This window comes from Salmo salar, chromosome 04, assembly GCF_965601325.2.
Source record: "Salmo salar chromosome 04, fSalSal1, whole genome shotgun sequence".
NCBI lineage: Eukaryota > Metazoa > Chordata > Actinopteri > Salmoniformes > Salmonidae > Salmo > Salmo salar.
In genome coordinates, this window is record NC_138294.1 from 55586756 (window position 1) to 55609065 (window position 22310).

Below are 22310 nucleotides of genomic sequence, written 5' to 3' on the forward strand. Positions count from 1 at the left end.
GCAACCAGGGTTGTCAGCCAATACTACCTCCTGCTCCTCTCACTCGTCAGGGGTTGGGAAAATATGTATAGTCTATTATAAAGTGTATGTTGACGGTATATGAGGATAAACATTGTTTGAGAGCAATGATACATGTTAAATACTATGTTAAATATGGTCTCTATGTTGTAGGCTTCTGAGTAAACATCCTAGTCACAACCTTCTGTTCTGAGAAAGAAACTTTTTTTCTGAGAAAGAAATGTGGTAGCCTAAGCCATATTGAGCACATAATCCTTTAATGTTTCACTAATTACAGATTGCAGTGGCATAACTATCTGTCTGATCTGGCAGAAGTTCACTAAACAAAGATTTACAAACCTATCACAAGTTTGGGGTCCCCCTGCGACCTCCAGATAGCATATGTACATATCATAAACCACTATTTGGGGGGGGGGGAATGTGAAGAAGTTGCATTATTTCAGCTTAAAAATTTACATTTAGGGGAATTTTATAAAGGAAAAGATTTCTTTATGGCATTTTGTAAATACTTTCAATATTATTAATTTCCAAGTTGGCTCTATGCCCTTGTCCGGAGCAAAGGATCCCAATTTCAAACTCTACATAAAAGTGTTTAAAATTCAAAAAACTGGCAAAAAATGATATTAATTGAAATATTATTGTATGTCGTTTCTTGAAATAGCCCTCAGTGACTTTAAATAATATTTATTTTAAAACTTTGATTCCTAAAAGATGTGTCTGACGATTTGGTTAACGCCGTCAGATTTGTCAAAAATTCTAAAGGTATACCATAAGGAGCCCTTATTCATGTCCTACATGAATGTAATGTGGTGCAGCAAGACAACTCATGGTCTGTAAAGTTCTATACTAGTTATCTACTAGAAATAAACAAACAACATTGGAATCACCATGGTCACAACCATAAACTGTCAACTCCATCTGCCTGATAGATTAAAATAGAATATGAAATTTGGTTCCAATATGTTACATGTAATTAGATTTTAGAGTCATACTGTAAGTTAATTCGGAAAGTATTCAGACCCCTGGACTTTTTCCACCTTTTGTTAGGTTACAGACTTATTCTAAAATGTATTAAATAATTTTTTCCCCTCATCAATCTACATACAGAAAAACAGGTTTTCAGAAATTTTTGCTAATTTCTACCCCCAAAAAATTATAGAAATATCACATTTACATAAGTATTCAGACCCTTTACTCTGTACTTTGTTGAAGCACCTTTCGCCGCAATTACAGCCTTGAGTCTTCTTGGGTATGACGCTACAAGCTTGGCACACCTGTATTTGGGGAGTTTCTCCTATTCTTCTCTGCAGATCCTCTCAAGCTCTGTCAGGTTGGATGGGGAGCATCGCTGCCCTCAAGGACATTCAGAGACTTGTCCTGAAGCCACTCCTATGTTGTCTTGGCTGTGCGCTTATGGTCGTTGTCCTGTTGGAAGGTGAACCTTCGCCTCAGTCTGAGGTCCTGAGCACTCGGGAGCAGGTTTTCATTAAGGATCTCTCTGTACTTTGCTCTGTTCATCTTTCCCTCAATCCTGACTAGTCTCCTAGTCCCTGCCGCTGAAAAACATCCCCACAGCATGATGCTGCCACCACCATGCTTCACCATAGGGATGGTGCCAGGTTTCCTCCAGATGTGACGCTTGGCATTCAGGCCAAAGAGTTCAATCTTGGTTTCATCAGACCAGAGAATCTTGTTTCTCATGGTCTGAGCGTCCTTTAGGTGCCTTTTGGCAAACTCCAAGTGGGCTATCATGTGCCTTTTACTGAGGAGTGGCTTCCGTCTGGCCACTCTACCATAAAGGCCTGATAAGTGGAGTGCTGCAGAGATGGTTGTCCTTCTGGAAGGTTCTCCCATCTCCACAGAGGAACTCTGCAGCTATGTCAGAGTGACCATTGGCCACCACCCTAACCAAGGCCCTTCTCCCCCGATTGCTCAGTTTGGCCGGGCAGCCAGCTCTAGGAAGAGTCTTGGTGGTTCCAAACATCTTCCATTTAAGAATGATGGAGGCCACTGTGTTCTTGGGGACCTTCAATGCTACAGAAATTCTACAGACAATCCTTTCGACCTCAAGGCTTGGTTTTTCTCACATGCACTGTCAATTGTGGGACCTTATATAGACAGGTGTGTGCCTTTCCAAGTTATGTCCAATCAATTGAATTTACTACAGGTGGACTCCAAGTTGTAGAAACATCTCAAGGATGATCAATGGAAACAGGATGCACCTGAGCTCAATTTTGAGTCTCACAGCAAAGGATCTGAATACTTATGTAAATAAGGTATTTCTGTTTTGAATTAATACCTTTGCCCGGACTTTAACCCAATTGAACATCTCTTTTAGAGACTTGAAAATAGCTGCGCAGCAACCCTCCCCATCCAACCTGACAGAGCTTGAGAGGATCTGCAGAGAACATTGGGAGAAACTCCCCAAATACAGGTGTGTGAAGCTTGTAGCATCATACCCAAGAAGACTCAAGGCTGTAATTGCTGCCAAAGGTGCTTCAACAAAGTACCGAGTAAAGGGTCTGAATAGTTATGTAAATGTGATATTTTAATAATTTTGGGGGTAGAAATTAGCAAAAATTTCAGAAAACCTGCTTTTGCTTTGTCATAATGGGGTATTGTGTGTAGATTGATGAGCAAAAAAATACATTTTAATCCCCTTTAGAGTAAAGCTGTAACCTAACAAAATTTGGAAAACATCAAAGGGTCTGAACACATTCCGAAGGCACTGTATATATACGTTTGGAGATTTGTATGACATATTTGAATAATATAATGTTAGAATTAAACAATCAAGGCCTTCAAACACCTATTGGACAATAATTCTAAAAATTAAATGTATTTTTATAGTGTCTGACGGAGTTGACATAAATCTGATTAGTGAGCATTTTATGAATAAAATAAAAATAAATAGGTTGTTCCTTTACATGCTGTGATAGCTGATACTTAGTCTATCAAAATATATATTTCACTTTTTTGTTAATATATATATTTTTAAAGTGAGATTGCCCTGTCTTTAAAGAATACTGAGCTCTAAAATAGCAACATTTTCTCTCAGCCTAGAATAAGATTAGCTATACAACTGCACATTTTTCTCACTGGCCTTTGCTCGGAACTTACGGGGGCCTCGCGAAACTGTGCTATGCCACTGACCCACCTCTAAATTGTCATTACGTTCTGACACGTGGAAGCACTGAAAGTATTGAGAAGGGTGGTGTTAGGGCCATGACTGGCTCATGGAAGTTGAAGCAGACAAATGATGGTGGTGTTTAGACAACTGTTTCCAATGTTTTACTAATTGGTGGATCATTAGGGGAAACAGTCAGCCTGAGGCATAGTACTCTGTTCAGTGAGCCAATCTAACTGCTCCCACAGGACCAAGCTCTCCACATCATAGCTGACAACAGGTGCGTTTCATCACTTGAGGCAGCAAAGGTAGTGACTGTCTATATGCCCAGTGTATCATGTGTGTCTCATGACTGTGACTAAGTTGCTACAGTAACATAGTGATAAATGCAGGCAACAAGTGTCTGTTGGCCATATGTCATTTCCAATGGCAATGGGAAAGTGCCACATACTACATAAGAACACAGACCAAAATAACAATGAATGCGATAAACACATAGTATAAACACATAGTACAGTGCCGTTTTGCTAAAAGATAAATGTTTTTAGGGAGGTGGTCACTCACCAGCTTGTTTCTATACCCTGCTTGCCTCCAATCACTCCAGTAAAATCCTTATGGCCATTTCAAAGACAACCAGAGCTCCTTCCCAGCTATTGTTTCCATTGCGGAGAAGATGGAACTGCAGGAGCATGCATTAATGAAGGAGCACCAAGCCAACACATTTCATACCTCTTCCTTGCTTCGTCAACATGTCACGTCCTCTAATTATGTCAGGTTTATGAAGTGGTTCCTCTTTCTTCCTCTGGGGTCTCCTCCTTTCTTCACTTGTGGAAAGCATAGGCACTGCTTGTCAACATGTCTAAGTCAACAGGACTTCCAATAGACTGACTGTAGGCAGAGCAGGATGGGTGGAGGGGAAGAGGAGGGGCGGAGAGAAAAAGAGGGCGGGGACGTGGAGAGCTTTCAGGGGTAAAAAGGCGTGCTTAGCCTCTCTGTCATAATGAGAAGAACAAGCACCAAGAGAGTAAAGTCTGATCAGCAAGTCACATCAAGTGGGTGACAGACACTTCATCCCCCGTGTAGAGAATTGACTCTGGTTAGCTTCTGTGCTGTTAATTCAGTCACTAATGAACACTAACATTGAAAAAAAGTAGACACTTCCCAATGCAGCATTCAGTGCCTGTAAATCCAGATAATGAAGCCCACGAGAGCCAAAGCAGTCTGTCATCTCATCTCGTCTTTCACCCTCATAGAGCTCTCTGACAGACTGTGGCAGACAGTCTCCACTTAGTAAACAGTATGAGACAGAGAGGACTTAGAAAGCCTGAGGGGGCTTGTGGTTTAGAGCAGTCTCAGCATCTGTTCAGGATTCAGACCAGTGAACAACGTCCAACGATCTGTTATCTGGGATCCCCACGGTTTAATCACTACTCCACCGAAACTAAAGAACCTCCTATATGGACAAGAGAACACATCCATCCAACGAACACTGAAGTTAGTGCCATTATGTACCCCAGTTTACAGAGTTGCACTTAAGTACAGCAGCCTACTGTTACTTTATGGATTGAAACTGTTGTGAATGCAAACAAGTAGAGCATGCAGGTTTCTGGAGAAAATAAACAATGCATTTGGGTAAATAGGTGGACTGCACTGTAGGTCACCTGTCCCCTCCACAGACTGTAGAGATTAACCTGCAGGCAGACAGTCCACAGAGCATACGTCCCTTCAGACCTCCCACAGAATACAGGGAAACACAACCACCAATCACTATGCATACCTTTTGTTGTCTGCTTGCCAAGGGACAGAAAATACTATATGTCCACAGCTGAGAAGGTTCCACAATGTATTGTATATGTAGGCCTATGTATAAATAACAAGCAGATTCTTACACATTGTTCATTTTCTTATTTATTATTTGTATAAAGCACTTCAGAGTAAACATGTACACATGAGACCAAAATGCAATGGTACGGTAACTATGGAATATAATGAAGCTATCTGCAAGGCAGAAATAGTTTAGGCTATTTTTTTGGTAATGTTGAATACAAAAGAAAAGAGGAAACTAATGCGCATCAGAAGTTGGCATTAAAAGATACTGCACAACCAGGAAAACCGAACTGTCAAGTGAGCTCCCTTGGTTTCTTCCAGAGTAATAAGACATACCAATAACACAACAGAAAAAAGCCAGGCAGACACCCAGCTGCTCTCAGCTTACTAGCTAGCTACCATAATCCCCCCAAAATAAAGTAAATACAGGAATACACAGAGAATACCCTTCAGGTTTGGTCATTACTAAGGTTTGACCTTATGGCTTCCGTAGAGATATGCAGCTGTTGACAAGACTAGCTGTTAAGATACGCATGCATTTCAATAAGGGAGAGGAGAACGTTCAGGTGCAACACCTAAACCGCCACCATTTCAGTTTGTCCAAGTTAAATATTGTTATCCACTGTGTAAGGGATGATATGATTATGTATTATATAGTGTACACATCAAGGATATAATTGTAACATAATCAACCGGAGTAGAACTACTCAGAAACACAACCTGTTAACTGGAAAAATACATACATACTTATACCATACAGCATTCTGAAACATGAATTGAGATAGTGTTGCATATCGAAAAGTAACATAGGAAGTTGTCCTCTGTAACATAAGGCATAGTGTTCTTCAGTAACTTTATGTTATGGGCTTACCTAAAATAAGACCGCACAATATTTTGTAGTATAGATACCTCCGTTTAAAACGAGGTTGAAATTTTAGGTTTTGATTGCAAAGAGTCTTGCAGTTTTTTTTCAATCACTTTGGTGCAATTTTCACAAGTATGTGATACATTTTCACAACGCTTAGTACAAAACAGATTATCAAAAAGGCAGTTTCTAAACTACTCACATATTCAATTGACTAAGTACAACACACAAAATCATTCACCTTTTCATAAAATCAGTGTTTCATCTATAAATAAATAAGTCCTACATTGCAATACGTTCAAATAAAGTAAATGCTTTTCACAATACAATGCTCACGTTACTTTTGATATGATTGTATTTTTTACTATTACCTAACCCAAATGGTCTAAATTGATAATCACTTAACCATTTGGTAAAGCTGTAGATGTTAAACTGGTTTGTCTACTACAGATTGAGAACTACACCATGAAAATGTATGTTTGTAAAAGTATGAACATAAAGTATGATATATACTGTATTATAAACTGGGTGGTTCAAGCAGTGAATGCCGATTGGTTGACAGCCGTGGTATCAGACCTCATACCACAGGTATGACAAAACATTGATTTTTACTGCTCTAATTACATTGGTAACCAGTTTATAATAGCAATAAGGCACCTCGGGGGTTTGTGGTATTTGGCCAATATACCACGGCTAGGGGCTGTGTCCAGGCACTCCGCGATGTGTCGTGCATAAGAACAGCCCTTAGCTGTGGTATATTGGCCATATACCACACCTGTTCGTGCCTTATTGCTTAAATATACTATGATGGTGACCATTTATTTTACTTCACAGTAAGTAAAAAAAACAGATACAAGACCAGATATGTACTGTTTGTAACAATTGAATCCCCTAAATAATTGTCTCGAGGGCCATATTGAGATTTTTAAAAATTCAGCGGAATGCCACACAGATTTTTCTCCCAGGACTTATTTGTTTGTCGAAAGCTATTTGCCGGCCAGAAAAAGGTCCATTATTTCCCACAGGCCGTATGTTGCTCACCACTGCCCTAAACATGTACCCAAAATTACAGGTGTCTTTTTGATTGGGGGGGGGGGGGGGGGGGGGTTACACTGCTTTACTGTAATTGCATTGGTCAATACAGTACTGTAATTCATAATATGCCATTTAGGTAGAGCAGGCACTTTTATCCAAAGTGGCAACAGTGAGTCAACACATTTTCCAAAAACTCTGGGGTGTTGCTAGTGCCATGCTCTTACTGAACCACATAGGGCCAATACAACACATAAGTACAATACAATATTAGAATACAGGTGGAAGGTGTATGATTGCCATCCCCATGAGTGTGCCACCCTCCTTCAGCCCATGGATGAGGCATGCAATGACATCAATCAGGATCTATGTCAGGCTTGGATTCACCATGTCAAAAGGTTTTCCCCCAGGTGCATGAACAATGAGGACATTTACTGTGTTGATGAGAACCTATGGTAAAATGCTTAAAACTGGCTTGATGCAAACTAGTGCTTGCGAAACGTTATGTTTCTTTCATTCATTTAATTTGTTTCATTTGATTACAGTACACCTATAGTGTAATTATATCTGAACAATACATTTATATTTTGCATCAATGACTGAAAGAATGAACACACATGGGATAGAAATGAGATTCAGTAAATGTTGATGGGTAGTGTAAGTGTATTCCCTAATGTGAAAACAGTGTAATGTACTGTAATTTACAGTCCTGTAGCATACTATATTTAAAGGGCAATTTTGAAACATGTATCTTGCATGTTTGCTAATAGATTAACTGGTAGAAGATATCATGATGCTGTGTTTAGAGTTTTGTACAAAGAGTTTTGAAAATGTACCACACACACAAACGTGAAAACAGCACCAAACCAATTGGGAAAAAAATAAAAGAAATGTCTATTGGTAACAATTTTCTTCCACATGTCTTCATCCCCGGGTGGCCCTTAATAAAGCAAAAGGCTTGTGGGTAGTTGTGTGGTGGCAATGCCAAAGTGGCACAACCAGTCCGTTAAGCCCTCTTCATCCCCCGGCCCATCAAGCAGGCAAACACGGTCATCACCATCTTGGGCTTGACCTCCACCAGGTCGTCTGGGAGAGCGTAGACACGCGCGCCAATCTTCCTCGCCATAGAGACGGCATATCTAAGAGGGGAAATGGGTTGTTTCATTTAATATTGATCAGCACTTTCTTCTATGACTCGACATCTCAAGACGCATTCCTATTTGTTTAATATTCATTCGTATGACTTATGAATATACTTCACAACCCCTCCATATTTCAAATTTGTAATAGATAGTATAGCAAAAACCAGGAAGTAATTGAAGCTTCAGTTCTTACAGGTCAATATCCCATATCAATGATCATCAGGACAGGTATATCAGTGGAAGTCTTACTTGGCGTTCTCCAGCTTGTCCTCGGCTGAGAGGCTACCAGTCTTGACCAGGTCGTAGCTGATGCTGCCAGGTTGGATGGCATCAATCAGGTCCACCACTGGTAAACTAGTGCTGATCTCCTTGTCCTGATAATCAAGGGCAGAGGACACAGTGTCAAATACATGCTTCACAAATCACCTCAAGTACAGTGTCAGAATTTGTGGCATGCCACAGATTAGGTCTGCTGATTGGAGGATTCAATGTAGTGACTGCATTATCACTACAGAACATAGTTGTATGACAAAGTTGGATGCATCTAACATATAAACAAATGTATTAAAAATGAACAACTTAAATATATCAATAAAGCTTTACAAACCTTGAAGCTTGAGATCTTGGTTGTTTTCCCTGCCTCTGACAAGGTTGTATTGACCCATTTAACAATGATGTCATCATTAGCTTTTTGTCCATCTCCTAAGTCCTCCAGTACATTCAGCGTATATCTAGGAGAGATGTCAAGAGTTAGCTCACATATTGATCAGTTTCTTGGGCACTCGGCAGTGTGCAATGGTCAGCATGTAATCATTGAAGGCCAGTCAAAAGTAAACCAAAAGCAATCCACTTATTTATCAAGTTCTGCTTAAGAATGAACAATCCACTGTTTAAATGTTCCAGTACAGTTGCCTGAAGGCCAGGTTTACAAAACATTTGCCCCTATGCTGCCTTACCTCTTCTTTTACGACCCTAATTTACTGAGAAATAATCGTGTGAGAGCACGTCATAAATACTGTTGACAGTGACGCCACAGATACTAGCACTGCACCAGGACAAACTGGCAATTCTAGTTAGTCTACACGCACCACCCACTTCAACACCTGGCCCCGCCTAGCAGAACCATTGAGAAAACAACTTGTTGGTATTTAAGTAACAATGCAAAGCTACATTGGAGCTGCATATTTTGGGTTTCAGGAAACAACAAATAAGACAGTCAAAATATTTTGTCAGAATATGAAAACAAGACAATTGCCCCTTTGCTAAGTCCTGCCCCAGATCGCTCCAATGGACAGCAACTGTCGTTGAGTTCGAACACCTCGGACAAGCTCACATTTCAAACGCATGAAAGCCAATGAGCTATGGCAAAACAGTTTATTAAAAAGTAGCTAAATAACAGTGCACGAGGGGTACTTGCTACTGTGATTTCTGTCCTTGTCCCATTGCGCACTAGCGACTCCTGTGGCAGGCCGGGCACAGTGCACGCTGACACTGTCGACAGCTGCACGGTGTTTCCTCTGACACATTGACGCGGCTGGCTTCCGGGTTAAGTGGGCAATATTGTCAAGAAGCAGTGCGGCTTGGTTGGGTTGTGTTTTTGGAGGACGCACGACTCTCGACCTACGCCTCTCCCGAGTCCGTACCGGAGTTGCAGCGACGAGACTAACTACCAATTGGGTACCACGAAATTGGGGAGAAAACAGGGCAAAAATGTTTTGGGGGAGATTGTTGTGAGGGGTTTTCTCCAGAAGTTTGAATGGGGAATGGAGCTTCCTGGGAAAATGTTGTCCAAGTGGGGCGGTGGTCAGCGAAGGGTAAATTATTGTCAAATTTCCTTTCAGCGCTTATCCCCTCTTTATTTACCTGTGCGCTCATGTTTTTCCATAAACACCTTAAAGTAACAGCAAAATATTGTGCAGTGGTGAAAACAGAAAATGTGTCCCTGGTTATGAAAGGTATGTTACATATTGATCTAAGCATGTGCCAGGACTCACCTCCTCATCAGCTGCCACACCAGGGCCAGCGTCAGGGTGGCGTTGCCATCGTTCAGGTCCTGCCCACCGATGCCAACGAGAGAGAACTTCGCCGTCGTCTTCCCCAGCTCCACCGCATAGTTGCAGTTCTCCAACTGAGCAGAGAAAACATAGTAGTTGTCAAGAGAAACACACCTTTAGTCTCTCTCCAGAACTGGAGCTGTGTTCTTTTGATCTATGAGGTTCTGAATAGTTGAAGAAAAAAACAGTCAATTCTGCCAAATGATCAGTATTTAGCATTTTTTCAAAGTAAAAATTATAGGAGGAACATACATTTTATTTGAGAATATAGTTTACCTTTTTCATATTGGTCCCAATCTTGGGATATGGTGGTTTGTTGACTTTGTTGGTCCAGTCGACGGGCACTTTGATCTTTTCATAAAGTTGGAGGATGACCAAGGCGTCCGCTAGGTCTCTATAGAGGAAAGATAATCGTTATATAGGTTACCTGACCCTGTGTATGAATACCACTGGTAGGGAGCAGTAAGGTATTGGCATGTTCATTTTCAACGTAAATAATTAGCTGCATTTGGTACATACCCATACAGATGATTGACATGTGGGTTCACACCAAGGGAATTCATCCAGTTCCGGAATGTTCTTTCTTCTCGTGTCTCACCTAAACAGAAAAGATGTTGGGTGATTTTATGGTCTCAGGGAGTACAATGTACACTGGACAAAATCCACCCAGCAATCATAACCAACAGATGTGTAGCTCAGCACCCACCTTCCAGCAGCCCCCAGTCGATGTCCTCTCCCTCAGGCTTGGTAAGAGATGGGTACTTGTTGAAGAGATTGGCCACAAAGGCCAGGTTGAGTTTGGGGTTGCCGGCAACGACATCGGCTGGGGTGACAAACTGTCGACAGCCCAGCCTGTCAGCCTGCTGAAGCATGTTCTCTGCCCTTTTCAGGTCATCCTTCTCCTGCAGGTCATAGACACACCACAGGTTCATACCAGGGACGCATTTTATTTATCCCTTCTGAATATACGTATATTAACTGAACACAATTGATTCTCTGTATATGAAATGTGTATATTCTCCGTGAAGGTGCTTACACTGAAGCCTGCCATGCTGATGTCTATGCGTGGTTGATCTTCCTCTGTGCCTTTGGGGGAGATTTGGTTGAGAAGGTGGAAATAGGCTCTGGAGTCCTGAAACAGAGACAGACATCTCGTTTGAACCTCAGCATTGGAAAGATATACAAGAACACTGAGATACAAGGTTGTGCAGGCCACATGGGAACAAGACGACAAAGGACACAATGGATAGGTATGCAATGACCACGACGAACAATGGAAATATTAATACTGTACAATGATCTTGATGACACATGTATGAAGCTATTGTCAATTCCTATACATTATGGAAGTTGATCTATGAAGTACCTTTACAGGTTGAAAGGTCTGTCAGCTGAAGAAAAGATACAGTCAGTCAGAAATATCATAAAGCACGGGCATAAAAACCAAAGATATCATCAGAGCAAAGAATTGTTTGCTTTGAAAGAATAGAATTAAGAGTCCAGATTTGGTTGAAGCCTTGTCTAATCAATTTTATTTATCCATAGTTCCACCACTTCTTTGTGAGGACAACATAAAACTATTTCACTTTTCACCTTCATTAACCATACAGACACAGTGAACACAAACCAAACAGATACATGGACCGTACATCCCTACCTTGATGTCGGAGCTGAAGTTATTGATCTTCTGCCAGCCAGCGTTCTCCAGGTGAAAGTTAGCCCAGCGCAACAGCAGCTCCTCTGGAGACAGCTTCATCAGGTCCTCCAGGGTCTCTCCATCTCTCAGCAGAGCAGCCAGGGCTGGGGGGGGGGTCACAGGACATTCGCTCAGCTACAGCACCTCAACACTCACTGACCAAAGAGTTCTTTAACCAGGAAAAGCCACTCCAACACTGAGGACAAACTGGCTGGCCGTCATAATGGTGTGATACAAAAGGAAAGAGACCGTTGCTCCTTGTAATGGGTAAATGTACCATGATGAGGAATAAGACGACGGTTAGATACAGGTTCATGAGTCGCCAAGACAGTGATTGTGCTGTGAAAGTCCCTCACCTTCATTTCTGCTGAGCTCAATGTCAGCAAAAAGGCCGATCTTGATGATTTGCCACAGCAGGCCCAGCACCAGGTGGGGCTTCCCCTCCCTTAGGTCCAGAGCCCCGATGTTCACCACATGGCAGCCAATGGCAGAGGCCGAGTTCAGAGCCAGGTTCAGATTCTCCTGCAGGACGTAGAAACAAAAAAAGCTTTGAAGTCCCTTGCAGGAAAGAGAGAAAAACAAACAGGTCCTCCCACATTCGTACATGAAACATAAATAGAGATGACAGAATTTCTGTTGGCTAAATCGCTAACAAATCACTACATCTCTAAGGCTGCGTTTACACAGGCAGCCCAAATCTCATATTTTCCCCCCACAAATTGGTCCTTTGACCAATTACATAAGATCTTTTTCAGAGCTGATCTGATTGGTCAAAAGACCAATTAGTGATAGAAATATCAGAATTGGGCTGTGTTTCTAGGCAGCCTAAGAATCCCCAGTCAGTGTACTACAGTATGTGACTAGTCTGGTTGAGTTTGTACAGACCTGTATTGTGAACGGTGTCAGCTTCTTCTTGTTTATGGTCCTCTCGTCAATCGTGTCTGGCACCGACAGGTTGATCATTTTACTACAGGAGCACATAAACAGCTGGTTTATGAGGGGTCCTAATGTTGGGAGATGCAGATATGCCCCATTTCAACCAACCACGTGTAAGGAAAATTAGCTGTGTTAGGGGCTGTAAGGGCATAATTACACAGAACATAGCGATTTATATAATTATGTCTCACCAGAGAACGATGCCGTCGCCCATAGCCTTGAAGAGGGAGTCTGAGTTGGGGTCCATGGGCAGGGCGTGCTTGCAGTCAGGGTCATTCTCCAGCGCTGTGTTGAGCCAGTTAACAAACGCGTACCGCTCCTCCTCTGCACAGGGCAGCACAGGGAAACGCTCAGCCAACACAACCAGCACCACTTTATACACCTTCTCTCACTACACGGGAATAATGTTATGTTTAACATCCAAGGAAACCCAGTTATTGGTTTTGATTGTCTAGGGCCCGTAGCGTAGAGTATGTATGAGATTAGAGAGACATACAGAGCATCTACCAAAACTCATGAGAAAGGTTCCCTTAAATTAGATCAAAAGGCCTATACACTGAGTGTACAAAACATTAGGAACACCTTCCTAATATTGAGTTGCACCCCCTCAGAACAGCCTCAATTCGTCAGGGCATGGATTCTACAAGTTGTTGAAAGAATTCCACAGGGAGGCTGACCCATGTTGACTCCAATGCTTCTCACAGTTGTGTCAAGTCAGCTGGATGTCCTTTGGGTGGTGGACCATTGTTGATATACACAGAAAACTATTGAGCACAAAAAACCCAGCAGTGTTGCAGTTCTTGGCACAAAGCAGTGTGCCTGGCACCTACCACCATACCTCATCCAAAAGCACTTCAATATTTAGTCTTGGCCATTCACTCTATGAATGGCACACATACACAAGCCATGTTTCAATTGTCTCAAGGCTTAAAAATCCTTCTTTAACCTGTTTCCTCCCCTTCATCTACACTGATTGAAGTGGATTTAACAAGTGACATCAATAAGGGATCATACCTTTAACCTGTATTCACCAGGTCAGTCTCATGGAAAGAGCACGTGTTCTTAATATTTTGTACACTGTGTATATACACACAGTACAGCATAGTGTAATGCAATCCCATCAACATTAGTAGAAGGAGACTGAGCAGCTCACCAGAGAACGAGTGTTGCGTGCCCTCGCTGGACTGCGTAGATGTCCCCCCAATGGCCAGGATCCCCTCCTTCCTGTTAATGGCCTTGCGGAAGCTTTTGGCAATGTCACTGCTCTTCAACTCCTGAAATATCTGCAGTAGAGGGGGCAAAGGGTATTTTAGCTTCAACGGCCAACCTCTTCAAGATCCTAATACATTTCTGCTTACATTCTGCTCAGTTATTATAATAAGTATTATTACAAGATAAATCAGTGTAAGCCTGCCATGGTATTCATTAAGGTTCTCACTGGGGAGGGCCAGTAAAGCAACAAAAACACCGGTGTTTACCAGGAAGCCAAGCGCTTCTGAACCAAACGTTTTTATCCTCCTTTCTAATTCAACATGTTACAGGATACTGTACGAAGTCTACACCAGACCACAAACATAGGATCAAGTGGTGTTAGCCTACACTGCCCATGCACTGTAGATAGAGGTCCATGGAAAACACAATAGTATGCATTTTTTATTATTTAACTAGGCAAGTCTGTAAAAAATAATTTGTTCTTAACTATGACGGCCTATACCGGCCAATCCCGGACAACGCAGGGTCAACTGTGCGCCACCCTATGGGACTCCCAATCACGGCCAGTTGTGATAAAGCTTGGATTCGAACCAGGGTGTCTGTCTCTTGAACTGAGATGCAGTGCCTTAGACCGCCACTTGGGAGCCCAAAATATACCTTCATAAGTAATGACTGTTGTGATTTCATTTACTTTCAATTAAATGGATATGGTTTACTATTATCTTAATCTCATACTGTACCCACCATATTTTAAATGAAAGAGACATGGACTTTCTCCATTTAAAAAAAATGTTATAAATTAGAGCAACTGTAGAAATAATGGCACAACCCCGGCTCTTTGACACATACAAAAAAACATAACTGAGGCTAACCAATACAAAAAAGGCTGATATAAAAATGCCCCCCCCACACACAAAAATGTTCCTCTCGTCAGTGAGCTATGAGAAATTGCCTAAAATAGAGAGATTAGTAATAATTATTTTATGATCCCATTGGTCAAATCATTACTCTAAATGGAGACTGGCACAGCCCAATAAATTACTGTTCTCTTATCATGGGTGAAACAAAATACAGGAACTCACCATTTGACCTCATTTCCTCATTCCTGTGTGTGCTTAAGTGGACACTCAATTGACACGTTAAAGAGCTAGTTCACAAGAATTTCAAAAGGGAACTTGATTTCACAAAGGAGACAAAAGATTGTCCCCTTAGTCAGACAGGGACAGGCAGAAGTCCCAACAACAAATCCCTCATTAACTGGAACAAACTCGCCAAACCTGACTTGCTGACACCAACTCCCTGAGGATGACTGGCCAAACCTGACTTGCTGACACCAACTCCCTGAGGATGACTGGCCAAACCTGACTTGCTGAAACCCGACTCCCTTAGGATGACTAACACACAACTGTCAAACATGACTCACCGACAGAAACTCATCAAAGCTGATCTTGTTGTCCTTGTTCCGATCCAGTTTCTGAATGATCTCCCTGACTTTGTAACCAGGCAGGGGAAGGTTGGCCTCCTTGAACAGTTCATGGAGCTCATAGTCGCAGATGGACCCATTGCCATCGAGGTCTACAAAAGCACAGACAGACCGCAGTTTGAGCATATTTTCTAAATACGTTTCAGCTAACAATACTTTTTTGCTAGAATCCTTTGGCTGGTTCGCAAACAATAGAAAAAAAGCAGGCAAGGGACGAGAAGGGAACGTCAATAACTAAAAAGTCAGGGACAGTACAATGAAGCAGTTGTAGACTTGTAGCCTATGTGTAATGTAACAAACATGTATTATGAAACAAGCCATACTGGTCGTACTAATGTAGCAAATCAATCAACTGTAAAATCACAGATGCAGCCGACTCACCAATTTTGCCAAACGCCTCTCGCAGCTCCTCCAGCTCGTCTTTGGAGATCTTTCCTGCCATGTTGATGGAAATGACCGAAGGTGGTCAGTCAAGAGAGGTGGGTCCTGTGCAAAAAAACAGGTATGTACATTAGAGTGAGACAGGGAACAGAAGTCCTGAACCGGTCAGATCCTGAGAGGCAGAAGGGGAAATGACAGTAAGGGTATACCATTACACTACTTCCCTTATGAGCAACCCTCTCTGTAACAATACGAACCTCCATGACCTCTTAGCGGGTCTGGAGGAGAAGAGGAAACCAGTATTAGTCCTGTCAATGTAGGCCTTGTCCTGCCTGCTGAGCATTTGAATCCTTGTTGCAGTGGGAGGGAACGGAAGATAGTGTCACTTTAGCGTGACAGATTACTTATTCTGTGGCTCACTTGGCTGGGGGTTGTGAAAGGCGACAGCGGTGAGAGGTCACAACTCAGGAATGAGCCAGCCGTAAATATTTTGCCGATATTTCAATGTGAAGGGTGACTATTTGTCTCACTATTCAAGGGCACCTACAAATACCAACCAGAGATAACAGAACACCAGCAACCCATTCCACACACTTTCATGTTTCCGTCACCAACGTTTGCTGATATGTAGGCTCTAGTGATCTCTATTCTTCTCATGGATAAGTACTTAGTTTAAGCACCGCCACCCCTCCCATGTTGAAGGGGTAGAGAAATGCAGTAAACAGTTCTGTCTATAAAAATAGGCTACATCAGCTGCATACATGTACATTTTGGTCATTTAGCAGACACTTATCCAGAGCGACTTAGAGCATCAATTAGGTTTAAGTGCTTTGCTCAAGGGCACAGACAGAATTTCCACCTTGTAGGCTTGGGGATTTGACCCAGCGATCTTTCAGTTACTGGCCTAACTCTTAACCGCTAGGCTACCTGCCGCCCTGTTCCCACTCTGCGCCATCCAAAGCTAAACCGGAATAAGCACATTCTCCTTCCATAAAGAGTTCACCCATGAAGGCTTGCACTGACAAAATACTCACAAGTATGAATGCAATTACAATGTTATTTTTTAACAAATTATTGCTCCCTGAAGGCTTGGGAATCTGGATTCCACACAATCATGCTTGCAGAACATAATTAATAGGCTTGGGTAGTATACCATATATACTTTGGGAAAAGCCACAGGATGGCTCTTCAATACCCCAGAGTGCTGAAGCGTGTAAATATCGTATGTCCGCGGTTACAACACTCACTACCTAGTTCCAAACTGCCTCTGAAGCACTGTCAGCACAATAACTGTTCGTTGGGAGCTTCATGAAATGGGTTTCCGTGGCCGAGCAGCCACAAGGCTAAGATCATCATGTGCAATGCCAAGCATTGGCTGGAGTGGTGTAAAGCTCGTCGCCATTGGACTCTGGAGCAGTGGAATGAGTTCTCTGGAGTGATGAATCACTCTTCACCATCGGGCAGTCCAATGGACAAATCTGGGTTTGGCGGATGCCAAGAGAACGCTACCTGCCCCATGCATAGTGCCAACTGTAAAGTTTTGTGGAAGAGGAATAAATGGTATGGGGCTTTAAAAAAAAAAAAAAATCCTCTCTTCATGGTTCGGCCTAGGCCCTTAGTTCCAGTGAAGCGAAACACTACAGCATACAATGACATTCTAAACAATTCTGTGCTTCCAACTTGGGGGCAACAGTTTGGGAAGACCCTTTCCTGTTTCAGCATGACAACACCCCTGTGCACAAAGCGAGGTCCATACAGAAATGATTTGTTGAGGTCGGTGTGAAAGGACTTGACTGGCCTACACAGAGCCCTGACCTCAACCCCCATTGGGATGAATTGGAACACCGACTAAATCGCCCAACATCAGTGCCCGACCTCACTAGTGCTCGTGGCTGAATGGAAGCAAGTCCCTGCAGCAATGTTCCAACATCTAGTGGAAAGCCTTCCCAGAAGAGTGGAGGCTGTTGTAGCAGTAAAGGGGGACCAATTCCATATTAATGCCCATGATTTTGGAATGAGATGTTCGACAAGCAGGTGTCCACATACACTACATGACCAAAAGTATCAAGATCAAGCAGCAAAGACAATCCCCTCCTGGATTAAGATCCCTGCTGCCTAATATTTGTTTTGTCTGTGCTGCAAACTATGTTTTGAGATACTTTCATAACTTTATGGGCTGGGTTGACTGTCCTAGAGGTAAATGTTTGCATGTGCTCGTTGGCATTTACCTAGCATGCGATATGAGAAGTCCTTAGTACTTGTTAGCATTCTGGTAAGTGTTGGTTTTTGGCCTTTTAGTATTCATTCATTCATTCATATATATATATATATTTTTTTTTTAATTGGGCCCCTTGTGTGTACTACTGATAAAACTGTATATCCCGGGATGGCACAGGCACGGTATGTAGATCTGAACACAGCACAACCCTAACAACTAACATGTCGAATGGGCTATACAATACAGTGAGTCAGTGCATAACAAGCTTTCCTTTCTAAATATAAGTACTGGGTATGAAGAAATGACCTATGATAATAGATCAATTGATTAGAGAGGCCTAAATCATGAGTCATGACCATAAATAAGATGGCAATATCAGTCAGTTCAGGCACACATTCAACAGGACGAACAAAGGACAAAAGACAAAACAGAATGTGTAATCACTGCCATGAATGAAGATCATTGATTGCCTTGACACTCACATAAACTAAGGGGGCAAAGAGGTGCTTTGGTTTCTGCTTATGACACTCACACTCCTTATCAAGCAGCTGGAAATGAAATTCAGTCAAAACCATACTAGGCAATAATTTTCCCCCCAGAGAGTATCAATTTCCTATGTGAGTCATGTAGGGGCATTTCCCCAATAATCAAACCATCTCATTCTGCAAGTTGAAATTCAAAATTACACAGCGCAAAACTGCTAGAAAAGTCCTACAACATGAGGGCAAAAAAATGTAGCTTAGCCTGATCAAAATTCACACATCCTCACACCCATACCTCTCATTTATTTTGTATTGTTTAGCCATTGAAAGACTATAACACGAGAGAAAACATACAACCCTAAGTAAACCTTTGTATTATCATTAGGAAAATTACCAACCATGTGAATGACTATTACTGTGTAACTGTATTTGAGCCTCGCCTGGATGTGAAATGAGGCCACTGGAGTCAGACCAGCCATAATAAGGGACTCCAAACATGACCTCATATGCCAACCCCTGTCACACCCCAGACAGAAAGAGAGGGGGAGAGAACGTGAACGAAAGAGAGGGGGTGGGGTTACATACACAGAGCAAAAATGGAGGCGGTAGAGAAGTAGTGTGCACACTGTAGAGTATAATCATTACTGGTATAGAAGAATAAGGACATTGTAATGTGAACCATCATGTCTAAACATTGGGATAAACGTTAAGAAAAACATCTCTGTCAACAGCCAAAAATAGCAGGCCTCAATGGCAGTTGACAGAACAAGCTGTTTTTGGACGGGTGACAAAGTTAAATACATTGGACGGATACAGGTAACAATGTTCTCTGAATAGAAGCACATTTGCATAATAGCATGATCACAGAATGTGATATGATTCAAATGCATTATTCAAATTCACGGTGCTTTGCAGCAAGTCAACACCACAATTTACACATAATTATAACATCTTGACATATGGCTAGGCACTCTAAAGAATAGTACAAGACCAGAGGATTTATAGAAAAGTTATTCTGCGACTAATACTGGCCCCACCGCCACGACAATTAGACACTTTGCAGCAGCCGGCGACAGCTGTTAATTGCCACAACATAAAAAACATTTACAAGTTTGAACTGATCTTTCTGACAGTTGAGTCAGATCAGGGGAGGGTTCCCAGATGGTAGAGACAACAGGGTAGAGCCAAGACCACACCTTGCCAGTGCTTCACCCACCCCGTCCGTGACATGGGAAATTTAAGGCACATAAATAGAATGGGCACCCCTCCCAAGTGTGGTCAAGTTCATGTGCACACACCCAGCGAGCTCCTACAGGAACATGAGAATTTTCTGCACCGTCAGCTTTCCACTTACATGCGATATCTTGAGCCTATTCTAAACTACATGTTCTTTATGACATTATAGTTCAACTTCCTGTCAGCTTGTGTGGGTACAAGATAAGCATAATTATGTTTGCTGACAGGTGACTCACTGACAGATCCTAAAGATCAACAAACCACAGAGTGTGACCTATTCCAACATGGTTAGAAAGAACAGCTTTCTGCCCACGAAAAACAGCTGACACATTGCTGATGTGCCAATGCTAAAACCAAACTTTGGGCTTAAAGCTGCACTATGCAGAAATCGCTTCGTCATTTCCTTTTCCAAAATTCTAAATAAATTTCAGTTTATGTGACAAAACAAGCACGTATAGCATAGATAATCATTGTACCATCTAAACCGCTGTGAAATATATTTTTCATAACCAAACATATTGTATTTTCAGCTGTTTAAAGCTGGTGTACAAAACTGAAAGTAAAACAAAACTTAACAGGAAGCAGACATAGCCCACACAGAACAGATATACCACTTCTTAGACTTGCTTTCAAAGTGAATGACCGATCTATAACTAACATTTCTATGTGAATTTGGAAGAGTAGCCCAAAAAGTTACTTACTGCAGCTTTAACTGGCCATGGCAAAGCTATGCGATTACTCATTTTATGAATAAGGACAACAAAAGTCAGACCATACTAAGACAGAGAAGAATGAGCCAGCTATAATGCATTCACTCACAGAGAAAGGAACTAGACTAGCCAGGAAAAGATCTTAACCAAAGATTATTTATATACACTACTATACTTAACCTCTTCCTCTCGGTCTTCACTGCACTATAAATAGGTCTAAACATGTCATGCCTAACTTATGTTTACTCCACCACAAAATGCACACATTTGTACAACTGTATGCACAAAGTATTGTCTATAGGGGTTGTTACTAGCAAATGGATATAAAATATGCACTGTGGAATGACTGTCCTTGCATCCTTAGCTATGTCTATGAATGTGAGTGATTAGCCTACATTTATTTCCCTGGCTCCATCCCTCAGCTTCATACTAAACCAAGTGCTGAGGATGACTTGGGCTTAGACACAATCAAGATTGTGGCTTTAACTCACACACATGCATTGGATGAAAAACAATTGTGTGAACAGTGTGGCATTACCTCCCACAAAGTAAAAAAGTAGGCAACAGGTATCCTGCATGCATGGAAAGAATGTCATCAGACTGGTGACTGAATTCTTGAAGCAGCCAGTTATTTGGTCTATGCATAGCAAGCAGCAAGACATCACCATGGTTGAGAATGCTGCCTACATGGGAGAGAGGATATGTATGATTGCATTAAAGTCAGTCGTGTAACAATGATGTCCTCATTATTTTACATTCCTAACCAGCATCAGTCAGCACCAATATTTAGGACATTTTTCAAATCCCCTATAATATTGAAATATTGCTTCAAAATATATAGTATAGGTCATGGTGTAATATTTCTGAGGATAAAAGTTACTTCGAATGTAATTCAAAACATTGCCAATAGTCTGGCTGGTATGTACTTATTTGGGTAGGCTACGAACAAACAAAAAAAGTCCGTTTTTGAGGGCGCAGTAGACTATGTGGCACGAGTCTACTCCCTGTATGACTTTACGGCGGGCTACTAGGTTAGGTCGTACAAACATATCTGCACTTTAATAGGCGCGAGATAGAAGAATACTCATCAAATATCCTGTAATGTTGACAATACAACCAACTGCAGCTGCCACTTTTCATGGGAGACGCAATTAACGTTAGCTAGCTAACGCTACTGATTGTTCTTCCAGGTGCAATGAGTGGGTGGTAAAATGGATGCAAAATGGTATTCCCCGTCGTCCTTTCCCGACATATTTTTTTTCATATATTGCCATTTTAATGATCTTAACGTAACCAATCACGTATTAACCCTATTTCCCCAAGTAAAGTTGGGACGATTAACGAATAACGTAGCTGGCTAGCTTGGGTTGCTAGCTAAATGGCTAACAGATGCGAACGTACTGCAAGCTAAAAAAAAAAAAAAGCTAACAGGCAAACTAATACTGTAATGGATGAACAATTCGAACGTTTTTAACAAGTTTCAACAAACCATGATGTAATTTTTTTATCTTAAGAATAACTTACTTTAGCTTGCTAGATGCCCCCAAAATTCCACAAAACGTCCAGCTCGAGCCCAGAGACTTCCTCCCTCATCCAGCAATGCACGGAAAAGTGAGCGGGTGGAATGTTATCCCCGCCCGCTGACGACCCATTAGGTGTTCAGAGTAGCCAGAACATTCCAACCCTACCGTTACACTTGTTTACACTGGGCTGCACTGGGGTCGGAACGCCATCATGGTTAGATTAAGAGAGCTGAGCCAGCATGAGATATTGTTCGGAAAACGTTCCTCAATGCATGGATGGGATATGCTACTGTACTCCAAATGTTACCTTTATCCAAACTGATACATTGAGAAGATTGAAATACTGATGGTTTTCAAGAAAATTGTTG

The 22310-nt window shown here is 41.8% G+C and overlaps 1 protein-coding gene across 2 annotated transcripts; it reads right to left on the reverse strand.

Annotated features, from left to right (window-relative positions):
• Window positions 1-5035: 5035 nt before the first annotated feature.
• LOC106603334 (plastin-3) lies at window positions 5036-22100 on the reverse strand. 2 transcript variants are annotated; one of them, XM_014196882.3, is made up of 16 exons: window positions 21944-22100; window positions 15774-15878; window positions 15333-15484; window positions 13851-13980; window positions 12889-13021; window positions 12647-12728; window positions 12118-12283; window positions 11723-11865; window positions 11102-11197; window positions 10772-10967; window positions 10585-10663; window positions 10342-10459; window positions 10006-10139; window positions 8619-8742; window positions 8261-8385; window positions 5036-8008 (listed from the first exon to the last, which is right to left on the reverse strand). In XM_014196882.3, exons 2-16 carry the CDS (start codon window positions 15832-15834, stop codon window positions 7876-7878), a joined length of 1872 nt encoding a protein of 623 aa, XP_014052357.1. In that variant the 5' UTR covers window positions 15835-15878; window positions 21944-22100; the 3' UTR covers window positions 5036-7875. The 2 variants fall into 2 exon arrangements, with proteins under 2 accessions (XP_014052357.1, XP_045573000.1); XM_045717044.2 differs by lacking the exon at window positions 21944-22100 and adding an exon at window positions 20958-21068.
• Between the last annotated feature and the right edge of the window lie 210 nt (window positions 22101-22310).

Bases quoted from the DNA above. Each gene is read 5' to 3' on its own strand.
- LOC106603334 (XM_014196882.3), bottom strand. From the start codon at position 15,834: ATGGCAGGAAAGATCTCCAAAGACGAGCTGGAGGAGCTGCGAGAGGCG. The intron at 13,022-13,850 runs GTGAGCTGCTCA...TGCCCTGTGCAG, and splicing joins CACGCAACACTCGTTCTCTG to AGGAGGAGCGGTACGCGTTT. The intron at 10,664-10,771 runs GTGGGTGCTGAG...TTTTCTGTTTAG, and splicing joins CGACTGGGGGCTGCTGGAAG to GTGAGACACGAGAAGAAAGA.